Source organism: Gossypium arboreum, chromosome 11, assembly GCF_025698485.1.
Source record: "Gossypium arboreum isolate Shixiya-1 chromosome 11, ASM2569848v2, whole genome shotgun sequence".
Taxonomy (NCBI): Eukaryota; Viridiplantae; Streptophyta; class Magnoliopsida; order Malvales; family Malvaceae; genus Gossypium; species Gossypium arboreum.
This window is the reverse complement of record NC_069080.1, coordinates 23,201,978-23,220,864: the sequence shown is the minus strand read 5'-3', so window position 1 is coordinate 23,220,864 and position 18,887 is coordinate 23,201,978. Positions and strand designations below refer to the sequence as shown.

Genomic DNA, 18,887 nt, shown 5'->3' with positions numbered 1-18,887 from the left:
TCACATTTTTCATAATTTTCATGTGATAATCACCATTCAATCATACATATTAATAAACATGTATATCATCGGCCATTTTATTAGCTAATCACTAGCAAGTATTTACACATCATTCATTGTTCATATTATATCAAAAGTAGCTAAGTTTCTATACATGCCATACCCAAAACAAAACGTCTAATTATACCGAGTTATTTCTTTGATAGTGTGATCGGCCTCCGACGTTTCCTTCTATCCCCAAGTGGCTAGATAAGTACTACAAGAAGAAGAAAATAAAGAGATTAAGCACTAGGCTTAGTAAGCTTACAAGAAAATAAATCACAACATTCAACATAATGGATAATTATGCATAATATCATCTAACATCATAAATTTCTTTACTTCTCAATTTCTATCTTCTTCTTTATTCCCTTACCTTCTTTCTTACCTGACCTTTCCTTTTTCATAAATATAATCTACTTTTCCTTTGCTGTTAATTCACTATAATTTAACTCATACCCTGACCCGTTGAACCACTCGGAATACTAAGGATACTAGGGTCGTTCCTGTCTTTCAATATCCTGCCAATGCCATGTCTTTGACATGGACTTACATGAATTATTCCTGTCTCTAATGCCATATATAATATGGACTTACATGGCTCAATCCTGTCTCCAAAGCCATATTTCTAATATGGACTTACATGGCTCATTTCATTTCGTCACCACAACCCTAATATCCTAACATTCCTAGGTTCAACCGGGCTTTCTAACACTTTTCCTCTGTCACTTCACCTTAAATTTGACTTTAAATATTTTCATAACATAAATATATAAATGCTGGAAATTGAAAATAATAATGTAAAATAAAATAATATTGCATTTATTTACTGTAACTTACCTTGATACAAAATGTGACTAAACTTTACAATTTAGTCCTTTACTTTTTCTTTTCCCCGATCTACTCTCGAATTTTGTTCTTCTTGATCTATAATAGAAAATTTAACTTATTTAATATTCACATTTATTAAAACAGTCCGTGACCCAAACTTTGGCAAAATTACATTTTTACCCTTAAATTTCACATATTTGCACTTTTGCCCCAAGGCTCGTAAATTAAACTTCATCCTATTTTCTTATGTTTTATGACATGCTGATAATTTTTCCCTTCTATGGAAATATCAAAATCACACTCTAACATATACTTATGACTATTGGTATTTTTTTCCGATTTAAGCCATTTTACTCGTTTTCACTTAAAACCGAGTAGCATAAGTTGTTTAACATAATTTAAAACCTCATATTCTATCATAAAACACCAAAATACACAAATTTTAGCTATGGGTATTTTTCCAAATATGAACCCTAGGTTGAATTATTGCTAGAATAAGCTTAATCAAGTTACCGGGACTCCAAAAACGTAAAGATCATTAAAAACGGGGCCTAGAATCACTTACTATGAGGCTTGAAAGTTGAAGAAACCCCAGCTATGGAGGAGAGCAAAAATCGGCAGAAACTAATTGAGAAGATGACCATTTTTGTGTTATTTTTCCCTTTTTAATTCATTTAATATCCAAATGACCAAATTGCCCTTCCTTACTAAACTTTCAAAAATTCCTTCCATGTCCTAATTTTTGTCCATGAACTTAAAATTGGTCAAATTATTATTTAAACCCTCCTAATTAATATTCCAAAGCAATTTCATACTAAAAAACCTAGAATGCAAGTTTTGCAAATTATTCGATTTAGTCCCTAACCTCAACTTAAGCACTTTATGCATAGAATTTCATCACGAAATTTTCACACAATCATGCAATCATACCATGAACCTCAAAATAATAATAAAATAAATTTTTCTACCTCAGATTTGTGGTTTCGCAACCACTGTTCCGTTTAGGCCCTATTTTGGGATGTTACAATTCTCCCCCCTTTAGGGATTTTCGTCCCGAAAATCTTACCTGTGAAGAGATTTGGGTACTGTTTTTGCATAGCCTCTTCGGGTTCCCATGTAGCCTCATCTACCCCGTGTCTATTCCATAGTACTTTCACAAGTGCAATACTTTTGTTCCTTAATTGCTTTACCTCTCGAGCTAGAATCTTTACCGGTTCTTCACCGTAAGTCATGTCTGGCTGAATCTCAACCTCTGTCTGAGAAATCACATGTGACGGATCTGAACGATAATGACGTAGCATAGACACATGAAATATATTATGAATCTTCTCTAACTCAATCGGCAAAGCTAACCGATATGCTAATGGTCCGACTCTCTCAATTACTTCAAACGGTCTAATAAAACGTGGACTTAGTTTGCCTTCTTACCAAATCTGAGAACTTTCTTCCACGGGGATACTTTCAAAAAAAATTGTCACCAACTTGATACTCAATCTCTTTTCTCTTCAAATCTGCATACGACTTTTGTCATGCGAGTCGCTTTCAAGCAATCTCGATGATTTTACTTTCTCTTCGCTTCCTTAACTAGATCAACCTCAGAATCTGATTTTCCTTAAGCTCATCCAATACAAAGGTGTGCGACATTTACGTCCATACAAAGTTTCATAAGGTGCCATCTTCAAACTTGACTGATAACTATTATTGTAAACAAACTCTACTAATGGTAAAAATTTTTCCCAACTGCCTTGAAATTCTAATACACAGCATCTAAGCATATCTTCAAGTACCTGAATAACTCTCTTTGACTGACCGTTGGTTTGAGGATGAAAAGCCGTACTAAAACTCAACTTCGTACTTAAAGCCTCTTGTAACTTCTTCCAGAACCGTGAAGTAAATCTTGGATCTCTGTCTGAAATGATCAATAATGGTACCCCGTGTAGTCTGACTATCTCTGAAATATATAACTCGACCAACTTTTCAAGTGAATAATCCATACGAACTGGGATAAAATGAGCCGACTTTGTTAACTTATCAATCACAACCCATACTGCATCTTTCTTTCTCGGTGTAAACGGCAATCCTGTCACAAAATCCATAGTAACTCGATCCTATTTCCACTCAGGGACTAGCACTGGCTGTAATAAACCTGAAGGTACCTTATGTTCGGCCTTTACCTGCTGACAGATCAAGCATCTAGAAACAAACTCTGAAATGTTCCTTTTCATTCCTACCCACCAGTACATTTTCTTCAAATCATTATACATCTTTGTACTACCTGGGTGAATAGACAAAGAACTACTATGTGCTTCCTATAAGATCTTTCGAATAAGCTCACCATTCTTCGGTATGCATACCCTGTCTCTGAACATCAAACAACCGTCAGAACTGATCTGAAAATCTGACTCTATGCCTGACTCACATTGAACTCTTTTAGCTTGTAACTCATTATCATCTTTCTGAGCTTCAAAAATCTCTTCAAGAAATACCGGTTTAGCTCTCAATTCAGCTAAAATAGAACCATCATCTGACATGGCTAAATTGGTATTCAAAGCTCGCAATGTAAATAAAAGTTTCCTACTTAAAGCTTCAGCAACTACATTTGCCTTACCTGGGTGATAATCAATCACTAACTCATAATCTTTAAGCAATTCCAAGCATTTTCTTTGCCTCAAATTCAAATCATTTTGAGTCATCAAGTATTTCAAGCTTTTATGATCGGTAAATATCCGGCACCTTTCACCATACAAATAATGTCTCCAAATCTTCAATGCAAATACAATAGCAGCTAGCTCTAAATCATGTGTCGGATAATTTTTCTCATGTGGCTTCAATTGTCTAGAGGCATAAGCAATTACCTTTTCTTCCTGCATGAGTACACAACCGAGCCCATTCAAGGATGCATCATCAGAATCACAGATTCTTTACCCGTTCCTTTGTACTAAGATAGAGCTTAGTCAACAATGCCTTTAACTTGTCAAAAGTTTGTTGGCACTTCTCAGTCCATTCAAACTTAACATCCTTCCGTAGCAGTCTCGTCAATGGGGTAGCTATCATGGAAAATCCCTTCACAAATCGTCTATAATATCCGACAAGACCAAGAAAACTTCTAACTTCTGATACATTTCTAGGAGGCTTCCAATCAAAAATGGTTGAAATCTTGCTCGTATCAACCTTAATACCTTCACCTGAGACAATATGTCTAAGAAAACCAGCTTCTCGTAACCAGAACTCACTTTTGTTGAACTTGGCATACAACTGATTATCACTCAGAATTTGTAAAACTATTATCAAATGCTCTGCATGCTCAGTCTCATCATGAGAATAAATCAAAATATCATCAATGAACACAACTACAAACTTATCTAAGTACGGTCTGAAAATTCGGTTCATTAAGTCCATGAAAATGGCAGGAGCATTAGTCAAGCCAAATGGCATCACAAGTAACTCATAATGACCATACCTAGTCCGAAAAGCAGTCTTCAAGACATCTGACTCTTTAACTCGCAACTGATAGTATCCGGATCTCAAATCTATCTTGGAAAACACAGTAGCTCCCTTCAATTGATCAAACAAATCATCAATTCTAGGCAATGGATACTTGTTCTTTCTTCATTACCTTGTTAAGTTGCCGATAATCTATGCACAATCTCATCGATCCGTCTTTCTTTTTCACAAATAGCACTGGTGCACCCCATGGTGAACTACTGGGTCTTACAAAGCCTTTATCTATTAATTCTTGCAACTGAGCTTTCAATTCTTTCAATTCCAACGGAGCCATTCTATAAGGAGCAATAGAAATGGGCGTGGTACCTAGAATCAACTCAATACCAAACTCAACTTCTCTAACAGGAGGCAAACCTGGTAGTTCTTCCGGAAACACATCGGTAAACTCACATACCACAGGTATTGATTCAATTTTCAATTCTGGATCTTTAGTGTTCAACACAAAAGTAAGATAAGCTTCATACCCTTTTCTCAAACATTTCTAAGCAAACATAACAGAAATTATGGGAAATAAACTATCTGACTCTTCTGAATTAACCTGAAGAATTTCACCATTTTCACACTTCAACTCAATAAATTTCTTTCCACAATTCACTATCACATCATGTGTAGTCAACCAATCCATACCAAGAATCACATCAAACTCATCAAATGGCAATAGCATGAGATCGGCCAGAAAACAGTAGCCTCTAATCATTAAAGGACAATTTCTACATACTTTATCTACTAATACATGCTTGCCTAATGGATTCGATACTTTAATCACAAATTATGTAGATTCTATAGGCATACTTATACTAGACATCAATTTCATACAAACATAAGAATGAGTCAAACCCGGATCAATCAGAGCAATGACATTAATATCATATTGAGAAAATGTACCCGTAATCACATCGGGGGAGGATGCCTCTTCGCGTGCACGAATAGCATAAGTCCTTGCAGGGGCTCTAACATCTGGTCTCACAGCCGAATCTCTAGAGGTACCTCTGTTACTTGCTCCTACTCCCGGTTTCCTCGGTGATCTACCTCTAGTAGGAGCATTTCCGGATCTAGCACTCTGTGTTACCTCTCGGCTAGCCACTTCTGGACATTCTCGTACAAAATGATTTGGAGCACCACATTTATAGCAAACATTTTCGCCTGCTCGACAAGGACCATAATGAAGTCTACCACATCGTGGACACCTTGATCTACCCTGTCTGACATTACCTACACTCGTAGTCGAGGTGGTTTGAGCCTTCGAATCCTTAAATCTGCTACCTCTATTCTGACTAGATTGCCCTACCGAAAAGCTAGATCTGGTAGAAAACTCTTTGGGCCTCTTGGATGTAACCTGAAATGATCTACTCATCTGTCTTTTCTTTGTATCTTGTGTCTCTGTCTCAACTTTGCCATTTCTTTTTAACAGCTCATCTGCCTTACAGGCTCTCTCAACTAAAATAACGAACTCTTTTATTTCTAGGACACCCACTGACAGTAGGATATCATCATTTAACCTATCCTCAAACCTTTTACACATGATAGTCTCTGTGGACACACATTCTTGAGCATATTTACTAAGCCTGACAAATTCACGCTCATAATCGGTCACCGTCATATTGCCTTGTTTTAATTCCAGGAATTCCTTTCTCTTCTGGTCAATAAACCTCTGACTGATGTACTTTTTAAGAAATTCTTCCTGAAAGAAATCCTAAGTGACCCTCTATTTCAGTACAACTGATACAAGGGTATTCCACCAGTAGTAGGCTGAGTCTCTAAGAAGTGATACTACACATTTCATACATTCCTCGGGTGTACAAGATAATTCGTCAAAGACTCTGATAGTATTTTCCAACCAAAATTCTGCTCTCTCTGCATCATCATCTTTTGTTTCTCGGAACTCTTCTGCCTCTTGTTTCCTGATTCTATCAACTGGTGGCTTTTCTCTTACCACTGTACCTGTGACTGGGGAAGCTTGAGCTACATGGGTAGCCTGAGAATCATGAGGGGGTGGAGGTCTAACTACCGGATTCATACGAACGAACTCGGCAAACAAATCATTCAAAGCTCAGAAGAGAGCTTCTCGAGTCACTCCTCCCTGATCAACTATTATGGCCTATTCTCGATAGCATCGCTTCTTCATGGAGCCACGCGCATTACTTTCTACATCATCATCACCAGCTCGCCCGGGATCTATTACTATAAAACAAAATATTTAAAAATCGTCAGGAGTGGTCACACTATCAAAATACAAGTATGGCATGTATAGCTAGATTTTTTTCTCACACTAACTGTTCCGAGAACCTACTAAACCTACTCTGATACCAATAAATGTAACACCCCCATGCCCTAAACCTTCACCAGAGTCAAGCTTGAGGTGTTACTAAACTTATCTTACCTTTTAAACAACTCTAAACCACTTATTTTAATTTTTGGAATAAACTATTTTTCTGCATCATGGTTGCTTAAAAATTCATTTCTTGAGTTTCAAAACTTGAAATTAAGATCTGTAAATTTTTCCTGAAACTAGACTCATATATCTATCTACTAAATTTTTTATAGAATTTTTGACTTGGCCAATTAGTACAGTTTATTAGTTAAAGTTTCCCCTGTTTCAAAACTCAATTGCACTGACCTCTTCTTACTACGAACCATGTTACTTCCTGTAAAACATTCATATCACTAATCTGTTTGTTTATCTTAAAACTAGACTCAACAAGGATTCTAACCATATAAAGTAAACTGTCTAATTAGTTTTGTACAATTTATGGTGAATTTCCAAAGTTGAAATAGGGGATCCAGAAATCGCTCTGACCCTGTTTCACTTAAACTCAAATATCTCATAAAATATAATACCTTTACCCGTTTTGATTATTCCATAAGAAAATATACATAATAAGATTTAATTTCATATATTATTCATCTTCAAAATATGTTTCTAAAAGTTTTAGTGATTTTTCAAATTTACGTCATTTCTGTTACTTGAATCTGTTTTTAGGTTACTTTTACATTTTTCATAATTTTCATGTGATAATCACCATTCAATCATACATATTAATAAACATGTATATCATCGGCCATTTTATTAGCTAATCACTAGCAAGTATTTACACATCATTCATTGTTCGTATTATACCAAAAGTAGCTAAGTTTCTATGCATGCCATACCCAAAACAAAACGTCTAATTATACCGAGTTATTTCTTTGATAGTGTTATCGGCCTCCGACGTTTCCTTCGATCCCCGAGTGGCTAGATAAATACTATAAGAAGAAGAAAATAAAGAGATTAAGCACTAGGCATAGTAAGCTTACAAGCAAATAAATCACAACATTCAACATAATGGATAATTATGCATAATATCATCTAACATCATAAATTTCTTTACTTCTCAATTTCTATCTTCTTCTTTATTTCCTTACCTTCTTTCTTACCTGAACTTTCCTTTTTCATAAATATAATCTACTTTTCCTTTGCTGTTAATTCACTGTAATTTAACTCGTACCCTGACCCGTTGAACCACTCGGAATACTAAGGATACTAGGGTCGTTCTTGTCTTTCAATATCCTGCCAATGCCATGTCTTTGACATGGACTTACATGAATTATTCCTGTCTCCAATGCCATATATAATATGGAGTTACATGGCTCAATCCTATTTCCAAAGCCATATTTCTAATATGGACTTACATGGCTCATTTCATTCATCTCACAACCCTAATATCCTTACATTCCGGGGTTCAACCGGCTTTCTAACACTTTTCCTCTGTCACTTCACCTTAAATTCGACTTTAAATATTTTCATAACATAAATATATAAATGCTGGAAATTGACAATAATAATGTAAAATAAAAGAATATTGCATTTATTTACTGTAACTTACCTTGATACAAAATGTGACTAAACTTTACAATTTAGTCCGTTACTTTTTCTTTTCCCCGATCTACTCCCGAATTTCATTCTTCTTGATCTATAATAGAAAATTTAACTTATTTAATATTCACATTTATTAAAACAGTCCGTGACCCAAACTTTGGCAAAATTATATTTTTACCCCTAAACTTTCACATATTTGTACCTTTGCCCCAAGGCTCGTAAATTAAACTTTATCCTATTTTCTTATGTTTTATGACATGCTAATCATTTTTCCCTTCTATGGCAATATCAAAATCACACTCTAACATATACTTATGACTATTGGTATTTTTTTCCGATTTAAGCCCTTTTACTCGTTTTCACTTAAAACCGAGTAGCATAAGTTGTTTAACATAATTTAAAACCTCATATTCTAACATAAAACACCAAAATACACAAATTTTAGCTATGGGTATTTTTCCAAATATGAACCCTAGGTTGAATTATTGCTAGAATAAGCTTAATCAAGTTACCGGGACTCCAAAAACGTAAAGATCATTAAAAACGGGGCCTAGAATCACTTACTATGAGGCTTGAAAGTTGAAGAAACCCCAGCTATGGAGGAGAGCAAAAATCGGCAGAAACTAATTGAGACCATTTTTGTGTTATTTTTCCCTTTTTAATTCATTTAATATCCAAATGACCAAATTGCCCCTCCTTACTAAACTTTCAAAAATTCCTTCCATGTCCTAATTTTTGTCCATGAACTTAAAATTAGTCAAATTGTTATTTAAACCCTCCTAATTAATATTCCAAAGCAATTTCATACTAAAAACCTCTAGAATGCAAGTTTTGCAAATTATTCGATTTAGTCCCTAACCTCAACTTAAGCACTTTATGCATAGAATTTCATCACGAAATTTTCACCCAATCATGAAATCATACATGAACCTCAAAATAATAATAAAATAAATTTTTCTACCTCAGATTTGTGGTTTCGCAACCACTGTTCCGTTTAGGCCCTATTTTGGGATGTTACAATCTTATAGTGCCGTCTCGAGTTCCTCTATTTTCCTTTTCATCTCCTCGATCTTACTTATGCTGGCCTTCAACTCAGTTACAGAGTTACGGCTACGATGCAGATGTAGCAATTTTTCCAATTCGGCTATTCGAGCTTTTAACCTCTCTTTTTCACCTTGGCTTTCTGACAAACTCTTTTTTAAAATATCTTCTCGCACTCGAACATCTTGGAACTTCTTCTCCCAGTGATCGGCTCTAACCTTTTCTTTTTCAATTTCTTAACGCCACTGATCTGACGTTTTACCCAAACTGGCATTTCTTATTGACATACGCAGCTTCTTATAATCAGTCTTCAGACTATCCAAGTCCTCTTCAGCCTTATTCTTCCATTTCCTTAGCTTCTCAGCCTCTAGCTTGTGGATGTCGACATCTAATCCGAGCTTCATCTTTTCCTCTTCTAATTGCTCTATCTTCTTTCCAAATTCCGAGCTCCTTTTCTCAAAGTCTTGCTTGATGATTTCTAATTCGGATGGGACCACTTGTAAATGCTCTTCTATCGGTCGGGCATTTTCTTGATTTAGCATTGGGATGTTATCGTTGACTCTTTTACCCCACCACCGGTCATACTTGGGGGTTGTCATTGGACCCGCTGTGAATCCTTTCATTCTTCGGGTTCGTTTCCAAGTATTTGACATACGAACCTTTTTCTTATAATTGTCGTCCTTATAAGAGAACTCACATTGAGCTAACCCCCGTGTCACTGGTACGAGCTGCCTCGACCGATACTGTCTTAGAACAAGTAGTGGAGAGTACCCAGTGGCTCTCCATATTCCAAGTAAGGGGACCCAGTCAAAATCCCCACACCGATATAAGATCTCGCCAGGGATCATCCATGGGGCCCTCCACTCGATATCTTCAGCTTGTAGGTTCTGGAGAATCGCCACCCACTTCTCTTCAGAAAAGGTCATCACGCCTCGGTGTACCTACTAATTCTTTCAGTGGGGAGTAGTTCTCGGAGAAAACTCGATAGGAGACCTTTTCTACTCTCCAAAAGTGGCTATGAAACCAAGCCTACAATAACTGAGCACACCCTATGAATCTTCCTTGACCTGCCCTCCGACATGCGTTTAAGAATCTGAAAGTTTCTGCTAGGATTACCGGGACGGGTGTGACCCCATTATCAAGTCGATCGAAAAGGTCTGAGACTGCTTCATTTACATACCCTAGTGCCTTAGGAAAGATAACCAAACCATAGATTCTCAAGGCGAACACGTCAACCTTCTTCCTTATATCCGGATGCGCTAGAACTAGACCTCTCAAGTTCTTCCAAAGAATACACTTACTGTCTCCTTTCTGTTTAATTCTGCTTGCAACCCACTGTTCGCTCATCCCCGTGATACTTACTAAATATTTTATGAAGGCTGTGACATTCGTAGCTCTTGAATAGGCTTTGTCGACCTGAATTTTTGGGCAATAAAGTAAAGCCATGTATTCCTCCACAATAGGTACCAAATCGACTTTTCTGAAGGTGAAGCAACTGTAGGCGGGATTCTAAAATTGTACGAGGGCCCGAAACAGGTGCTTGTCCACCCTTGCATCAAGCAAATAGGGTAGGTCACCGTAATTGCAATAAAGAAGTTGCTTGACCTCGTCACTCCAGTGACCCTATATCTCCTTTAGTTCTTGTAGGTCACTTTGAGCTACACCGATGCGAGTGAAATCCCATAATTTCGATTCATATCCTTCGGTCAAACTATCACCTTTCTCTTGTTGTGTCGTTTCGGACCATACTCGGACTGCCGTATTATCCTCCACTCTATCAAGAAACCCTTTTTCCATGCTTAAGCTCTTCTACTTAGTAACCGAACGGGAATCAACACCTTTTTATGATGAAATGCCATGCAAGAAAAGCAAAACACAGCAAGTCAGTATTATGTAATAGAACTTAAAGCAAATAGGAAATATCAAGCACCTAATCGGGTAATCACTAGGGTCTGGTGCGGTTCTACCTAGAGTAGGCTCTTAAGGCTCATTATATGTAGTTTGGTTCTAGAGTAAGGGTATCCGAACTAGCAGATTCCTCGATCCTCACCCATTATAGGCTCATATAGACCGAGTTCAGTTCAGGGGAATACATTTCCCTATGGCTACACGGAGATGAAAATCTTACGAAGACATAGGTACTGATGTATCCCGAAAGCGATCAACTATTCTACACGGAGGTGAAAACCTTACGAAGGAATAGTTTCTCACTCCCACTTAAGAGGTGTGACCACACCGGTCATGTAATGCAACATGCGAGGATATATACATAAAAATTCGAAGCAATAAAGAAAATATGAATAAAATGATAAAAAAACGTAAGAAAAACGGATGAAATGCAATGAAGGGATCGTAAGTTTAAAACAAATTTTCAATTTTCGACAAAGACGAAAATCAATCAATTTATGGCTCGACTCTCGAAGTCCCCAGCGGAGTCGCCAAGCTGTCGAAATCATTTTTTGAAAAAACGGGGATCGACTTTGGTTTTGAAAAAGAAAAACGAAAATTGAGAGTCACCACCAATCTTTTTAGTTTAGGTGCAATTGGATCACCTAGAAATTTGGTCGTTTTAATAAAATATTTTGATTTACTAAAACAACGATTTTGGTCTACGAAGTTTGAGAAAACGGGTTTAGGAGTCGATTACGTATAAGGAAGGATTAGCACCCTCGTAACGCCCTAAATTGGCACCTAATTGATTAATTAATGTCTTGATGTTGAAAATTTGAGAAGGTCTTGCAATAAATTTTAAAATACGATCCCTTGATATGAATGTTTGAAAAACTTGAATTGGATAATAAGATTCTCTTGTTTCAAAGAAATACGATATCACATCCAACACGTAGGACACGATATTTCAACCTTCGATACCAAAATTGTCTCATAATTTACAAAATTTATGTATTGAAAATTTAAAAAGGATATTCGGTTGTTTAGTCAAACAGTGAATCAAAACCCAACACGTAGGGCACAATTTCTCGAAATTTCCAAACGCCAAATATTGCCTTATCTAAAAATCTCAAAAAGAATGCAATAGTATGAAACAAATAAGATTCTCTTGTCTTGAAGAAATAAAATATCACATCCAACACGTAGGACACGATATTTCAAACCTTCGATACCAAAATCGTCTTGTAATTTCCAAAATTTATGTATTGAAAATTTAAAAAGGATATTCGGTCATTTGGGTCAAACGAAATAAATCGAAACCCAACACGTGGGACACGATCTTTTGAAACTCCAAAAAAAGAATATTGCCTCTATTTGAGTAAAAACGAAAAGTACATTTAGTAATGTGCATTTATTTTGTTTGAAGCAAAACAAATATGTTGGAGCGTGATATATGGTATGATTTGAACTAGATAAAAGCGAAATATATCATAAAGCACGGAGTAGTAAAACGTAAATTAGATACAATGTTGATGAATGTTGACAATATGGAGATATAAATAATGATTTCTAGAACATGTAATGGCAACATTAATAAACAAAAAAAAACCAAAAAAATAAAAATTAAATATAAAATAACTCAAAACAGATAATAAGATAATCTTAAACAAATACCATGTATATAAGGCTTAAAATAGAAGCTATGAAAACAATTTAAAGTTAGCAATTTTATAATTAATATACAAAAGATTTTAAATAAAATAAGGCAACTTACAATATATAATATATAATACTTTGAAATTACATGCAAAAGGTTTAAAACATGTAAAGAGAATCTTAATATAAGCAGTATACATACGATAAAAGGTTTAGTATAAATAATATATATAAAATAAAAAATGTATAAAGAATTTAGGATGAATTATATATGGAAATTGAAAATAGACAATCCATAAAAGAAGTCTAAGAATAAAGTATATATAAATTTATGATAATAAATAGTCCAAAAATAATAATAATAATAATAATAATAATAATAATAATAATAATAATAATATGTGAAATGAGTTTAAAATAAATAAATAAAACAATGTAAAGTAATTAATATATATAAAAATATTTAAAGTGACATATGTTAAAACAATTTGAGAAGAATATTATACGTAAAGATTTAAAAATACATAACATGTAAAAATGATTTAAAACAAATGACTTATAAAGAAACAATATCTAAGGTAGATAATACATAGCGCTTAATAGTTAATACGCAACAAGATTTAAAATAAATAAAACAAGTGAATTTAATAAAATTGGTAAAACAAATTTAGAACACGATTCATAAAACAAATCTAAAGAATTAACACGTAAATCCAAAATAAATAATGTGCGCAGTAAATGAATAAATAAACGATGGAAGAAATAAAAAAGAAAATCATACTGTTTAGGGATTAAATTGGAAATAAAATAAAATTAAAAGCAAAAATAATGATAAAATAGGAGCACGGGGGTCGAAATAAAAAAAAGATTTGAGGACTAGATGGGCAAAAATCCAGCTTCTGGACATGTGTCCGTTATCCATTGCGTCCACGCGTTTGGGACCAAAATGATAATCTAGCAAATTTGTGGGGCCGAATTTGAAAATAAAAGGAAAATAAGCAAACAGATTAAATAAAGACAAATGAGAACGTGCAGGGACTGGGTTATAAATAACCCTTTTGTATATTAATAGGAGAACGCGTCTGTTTGTACTGCTGTTTAAATCTTTTTTTTTACTGTTTTATTTCTTTCCTTTTTTTCTGCAAAACAAACAGAAGGAGAGCAGCCCCTTCTTCCCCATTTTCGTTTGTGCTCTGCTAGGGTTTCAAAAGAAACCCATCATCGCCATCATCGTACAAAGCCACCGAGGGCGGTGGCCGGAGCCACACGAAGACCAGATTTTTAGCCCTTTTCAAGAGAGCCCGAAAGCAAAGCACCTCCCAAACTCAAAAAATGCGAAAGAAAAGGTCCCTCTCTTTTCCCTTTAAGTCAGATTCTGACGACGGAGAATAGATCGGTCGAGGTGACACGGGATTTCGGTGAGATTCTTTCTTTTATTTTTTTTTAAAAATAGATTCGTAATAGAAACAAAAGAAAAATAATAGAAATAAACGAAATGAAACCAAAAAATAAAGAAAGAAGATGAACAGTCAACCTTTTATTTTTTTTATTGCTCAATTATGCTGTGTGTAAAAAAAAAAAATTCCTGTTCTAGGCTCTCTTATAGCCGAATACCAAGACATTGGTTTACTGTTTGTTACATTTTGTTTTGCTTTTGCTGCTGCTTTCGTTTCTGTTGTCCTTCTTTTTCTTCTTGTAGGTGTTTTTGGAGGGTCAACAAAGAAAGGAGGCCAACCCTTTGCCGTTTGGTGAAATGGAGACAAGAAGGGCCGAACCTCGGGAGTTGGTCTTGCCGACAAAGCACGTGGGTGGCAGAGGACGAGTACGGCGCACTAGGGGAAATTAGGGTTAAACTTGGCTGAGATTTTGGTTTATGTTGGGCCTATTGGGCTATCCGGATTTGGGTTTTAGTTTATTTTTTTGGTCTGGGCTAATTAACAATTCTAGGCCTGGGTAAATTTGGGTATCTACACTAAGTTTAGAAAATTTTCCTCGAAGTGAAGGTTTGCAGTGTCTAGCTAACTTCTATATTAGTACCAGCTCACCGGTAATTACTAATAAACCCTTAGGTTATCACTGAAGTCATTTATGTGTTTTTCGTATTGCATGCATAGATGTTAGAATGATGTGTGAGGAAGAAAACTTCTTGATTTTGGACTAAGTGTTATCGATTCTTGCATGCATGTTAAGATTTGATAGATCGATGATCTGATATATATAATTATATTTCTTTTAGATCAAGAAGCTAATGAGGGTCCAATCGATAAAGGAAAATGACCTACTTTGTAGGTTGTGCTAAAATTTCTAGTGAGTTCCTTCTTACTTCCATGTGTTGTAAATTTCCATTGTTATATAAATTGTATAAGGTAGTACTCTTCCTCAGTAATGTATGAATGGTGTATGTGTGGATAATGGTTATTCAGTGTCATCAGTCTGAGCACAGTTTGTCAGTGGTATGAAGTAAGTGTCATTCTTCATGCCTAAGTCACTACCATCTGCTTTTAATATGTGAAATATGATCTGATCTATGGTGATGGAGAAGAGGAGATATTTTTGAGTAGCTTCCGGTAGGACAATCATATTGCAAACCCAACTGACAGATCATGATAAAACATGCTATTCTGAATGAAAATGATATGATGAGTTATCTGTATGTATGTGAATGAAACCGTATGATATGCTTCTAATTCTGAATTCTGGGTACGTAGCTGGCGTGAAGATGGGTTATCTGAGTTGTGTTTAGTTGGTGTACAGTATACACTTATGTGTTAAGTAAGTTGGTGTACTAAGTCTGTCTATGTTCTGTGCACACCATTAGACGTACTATGATTACTGTATGAAAGTCCCTCTGAAAGGTTCGGTTGTGTTGTAAGTAATGATATGTACGATTTCTTTTTCGAACTCACTAAGTTCGTATGAACTTACTCTGTTATCTTTTCCTTCTCAGGCTTGCTAACAGAAGGAAGACTGTTTGTTAAAAGGATTACGCAAGAATGCTGCTACTATTGTGAGCTAACTATTTTGTTCTATATCATGCATGGCTCTTGTATGTGGCGTATAAATATATTTTGGAAATGATCTGTATAAAGAACTTCTATTTTGACAAGATTGTTTTTACGATATTTCTATTAAATATCAATGCATGGATTTGAATTATTATATTTTGTTTAATGAAATTATTATATTTAAACTTATACGCCAAATGGATTAGACGTTATTCTAAATTGCTAATGTTTACCTTAAAACTTTATTAAAGCAATAACTATTATACGATTTATAATTATAATTTGAAAATTTTTATAAAGCTGCTGCTAAATGTTTCAAGTTAGTCGATTTTAAGTTGTAGCACATCATATTCTGATCCAATTATGGGGTCGGGTTTGGCATGTTACAAAACTTGTTTTGGAATAAATTTAAGAAATTTTGTATACATAAATACTTGTGAAGAATTCATTGAAGTAATCAATGTTTTTTAAACCAAATCGGTGGTTAAACCAATCAAGCCATCGATTCAACCGGTTTGATTAAAAAATTATTAATAATTAAAAAAACTTTTTAAGAAAATTAAAAAACTCAGTTGAACTGATTCAAATGTCAATTTGTACGATCCGATTGGGCAGTCCAATTCAAACAACACGAGAAATAATAGAGAAAATCAAGTAGTAAGACAAAGGAAGAAGGTAATTTTTTTACGTTTACTAATAGATTAATATCCTAAATTAATATAAAATAAGATTAATTTATCTTAATATTTTTTTGACTTTCTAATTTACATAAGAAAATAACTTTTCCATATTTTATCATTGAGAATTACATTACCACATTAATGGGAAAATAACTCCTAAAAAAATTAAATTTAAAGGAAAGTAAATAAGTTAACCTACTAAATTTTAGAATCACTTTTCAAAAATTAAATTTTCCAAAAATGATTATTTTTCATCCTACCGAACACTATCTTACTGTTGGATGACATTGTTGGTTAATTTATGTGAGTCCTTTCCTTTTAAAAAAAATCATGAATAAAATTCAACTGCATGCTGATATTTTATTGATTTTTAAAAATAAATAGAAATAATTAAAAATTTTAGTAGAGAACATCTCATGATATTCATTATCTCTGCATATAAATATGCGCGCACAATGTATTAAATATTTCTTATATATTTTAGAGATTTCAATTTTTCACTGACAAGTTTTTTTTTTTTAATATGGTTACAGAGGAATAAAGAAGTGATCAACAATATGAAACCTATATGGAATACTTCTTTGCTATACAGTCTGCATTCATTTACATCACTTATCCAAACAAACTCACCTACAATTATATTTGTAAATGTCTCAATCACTCTCTTTTAATTCAAGTTTTTGTTAAGAGCTAACTCGGAAACAAGCAGCCATTGATAAAACATAACCCCAACTGTTAGCTACAAATGCTTGAAATATGCAACGTTCTCACTTTTGACAGAAAGGATTCGTCACAAGTTTAAGCATCTTTATCAACTTTCTTACCTGTGAAAAGCTTGGCTAGATTTGGTATCTCCTTTTTCTTCTTCTTAATGCTGAATGGGGTCAATCCACTCACCCGTATCGCCGGTGACAATGATCTACGGAACTTCGATGTTCCTAACGGTGTCGAATTGCCATTGCTTTTCATTGGCCTTCTATTGGATGATGATTGCTTGTTTTGTTCAACAAGTTGCCAGTTTCTTGGTTCTTTCTCTATCATTTTCTTAGCTGAAAGTGACCTTTGGGTTCGATATTCTTCTTCTTCTTCCTCTACCCTCATCTCCCTGAGATCACTTTGAGCCATTTTGTTTTTAATCAATATCTCCCTTTCACTAGCCTTGAGAGCTTCAATCCATGCCTGAGCTGCAGCAACTTTTTTATCAGCAATTTCTTCAGCTCCAACCGCACGTCCGGTCAAGTACTCGTACTCAAATTTCGATATAGTAATCGTGGAATTCCGATCGGATGCTGAAGCTCTAGATTGCATTGTAGTCTGTATGAGAGATCTCAACTTTTCTAGAGCTGAAGCCTCTGCTGACTTAACTGCTTCTAGTTCCCCCACAGCTGCCTGCAACTTTTCCTCGGTTGAGTCGATTTTGGACTCGGTTTTCCGGATTTCTTCTGCGATTGCTGCAGCTTCTTCGGCTATAAGAGCCTTCTCTTTCGTTGATGCTTCAGCTTCAAGTCTTAACTGTTCAAGTGAATTTCAAGATTTCATCACTGTTCATAAATTACAGATGGGATTGGCAAAATTACTAATAAATGTCAATTTTAAAAAATAAAAATAAAAAAAATCATCGTTTTTAATATTATCTAGAAATAGACTGAGGTCAGATACATTTTTAGAAAGTAGTGTATATCAAACACATTTTCTTTTGCGCAAAATGGTAAATAAGTCTTGATAAAAGAAATTGAAAGAACCCTGGGAACAGGTCAGGTCAACGCACGGATTCTCTTTTGCGCAAGTATAAATATAAAAAAAAAAACATCATTTGAATTCAATTTATTAATGGATAAACAATCAAAATACTCATTTTTGTTTGTAAACATTTTAGTTATTTATGTTTGAAATGTTACATTTAATTACTTATGTTATCGTGTTGTAATATTTATGTTTGAAATGGTACGTTAAATCATAATTTCAAAAGAAAATTTTAGTTTAAATTATACATTTGGTTCCTATATTTTTCCGTTTTGAGCAATTTAATTTTTTTCTATGTTTTTAGAACTTTTCTTTTATTTTTTCCATTCTCTTCTCTTTCTCCCTCCGTTTTCCTCTCTTCTCTATTTTTTTAATATAGTTTTTCTATATTTTTCATTTGTTAAAACTAGTCTCTATACTTTATTTTTTGAACAATTTAATTTTTTCTTTTTATTTCTTTATTTTTCTTTTTTTCCCTCTCTTCTCATATTATTTACTGCAAAAACTTAATCTTTGTCCACCAAATAAACCAAGTCCTTATTTCTTTCACATGATTCCTAAATTAAATTTCACTCAAAATTGAATATCAATCATTCTTAATCAAAACTCGATTAGAATATAACCTATTTTTAAACTAAAATT

The 18,887-nt window shown here is 34.4% G+C and overlaps 1 protein-coding gene and 2 long non-coding RNA genes across 3 annotated transcripts; 1 reads left to right on the top strand and 2 right to left on the bottom strand.

The window, feature by feature from the left end:
• Nucleotides 1-785: 785 nt before the first annotated feature.
• Nucleotides 786-7,841, bottom strand: LOC128283744 (uncharacterized). The gene is made up of 2 exons (XR_008274152.1): nt 7,669-7,841; nt 786-879 (listed from the first exon to the last, which is right to left on the bottom strand). It is a non-coding gene; the product is annotated as an uncharacterized LOC128283744 (long non-coding RNA).
• Nucleotides 7,842-13,937: 6,096 nt separating this feature from the next.
• LOC128284297 (uncharacterized) lies at nt 13,938-15,993 on the top strand. Its single transcript, XR_008274687.1, has 4 exons — nt 13,938-14,235; nt 14,517-14,864; nt 15,054-15,124; nt 15,765-15,993. It is a non-coding gene; the product is annotated as an uncharacterized LOC128284297 (long non-coding RNA).
• Nucleotides 15,994-17,300: 1,307 nt separating this feature from the next.
• Nucleotides 17,301-18,163, bottom strand: LOC108451630 (protein PLASTID MOVEMENT IMPAIRED 2-like). Its single transcript, XM_053021250.1, has 2 exons — nt 18,149-18,163; nt 17,301-18,014 (listed from the first exon to the last, which is right to left on the bottom strand). The coding sequence occupies exons 1-2, from the start codon at nt 18,161-18,163 to the stop codon at nt 17,301-17,303; spliced, it is 729 nt and encodes a 242-aa protein (XP_052877210.1).
• Nucleotides 18,164-18,887: the final 724 nt, after the last annotated feature.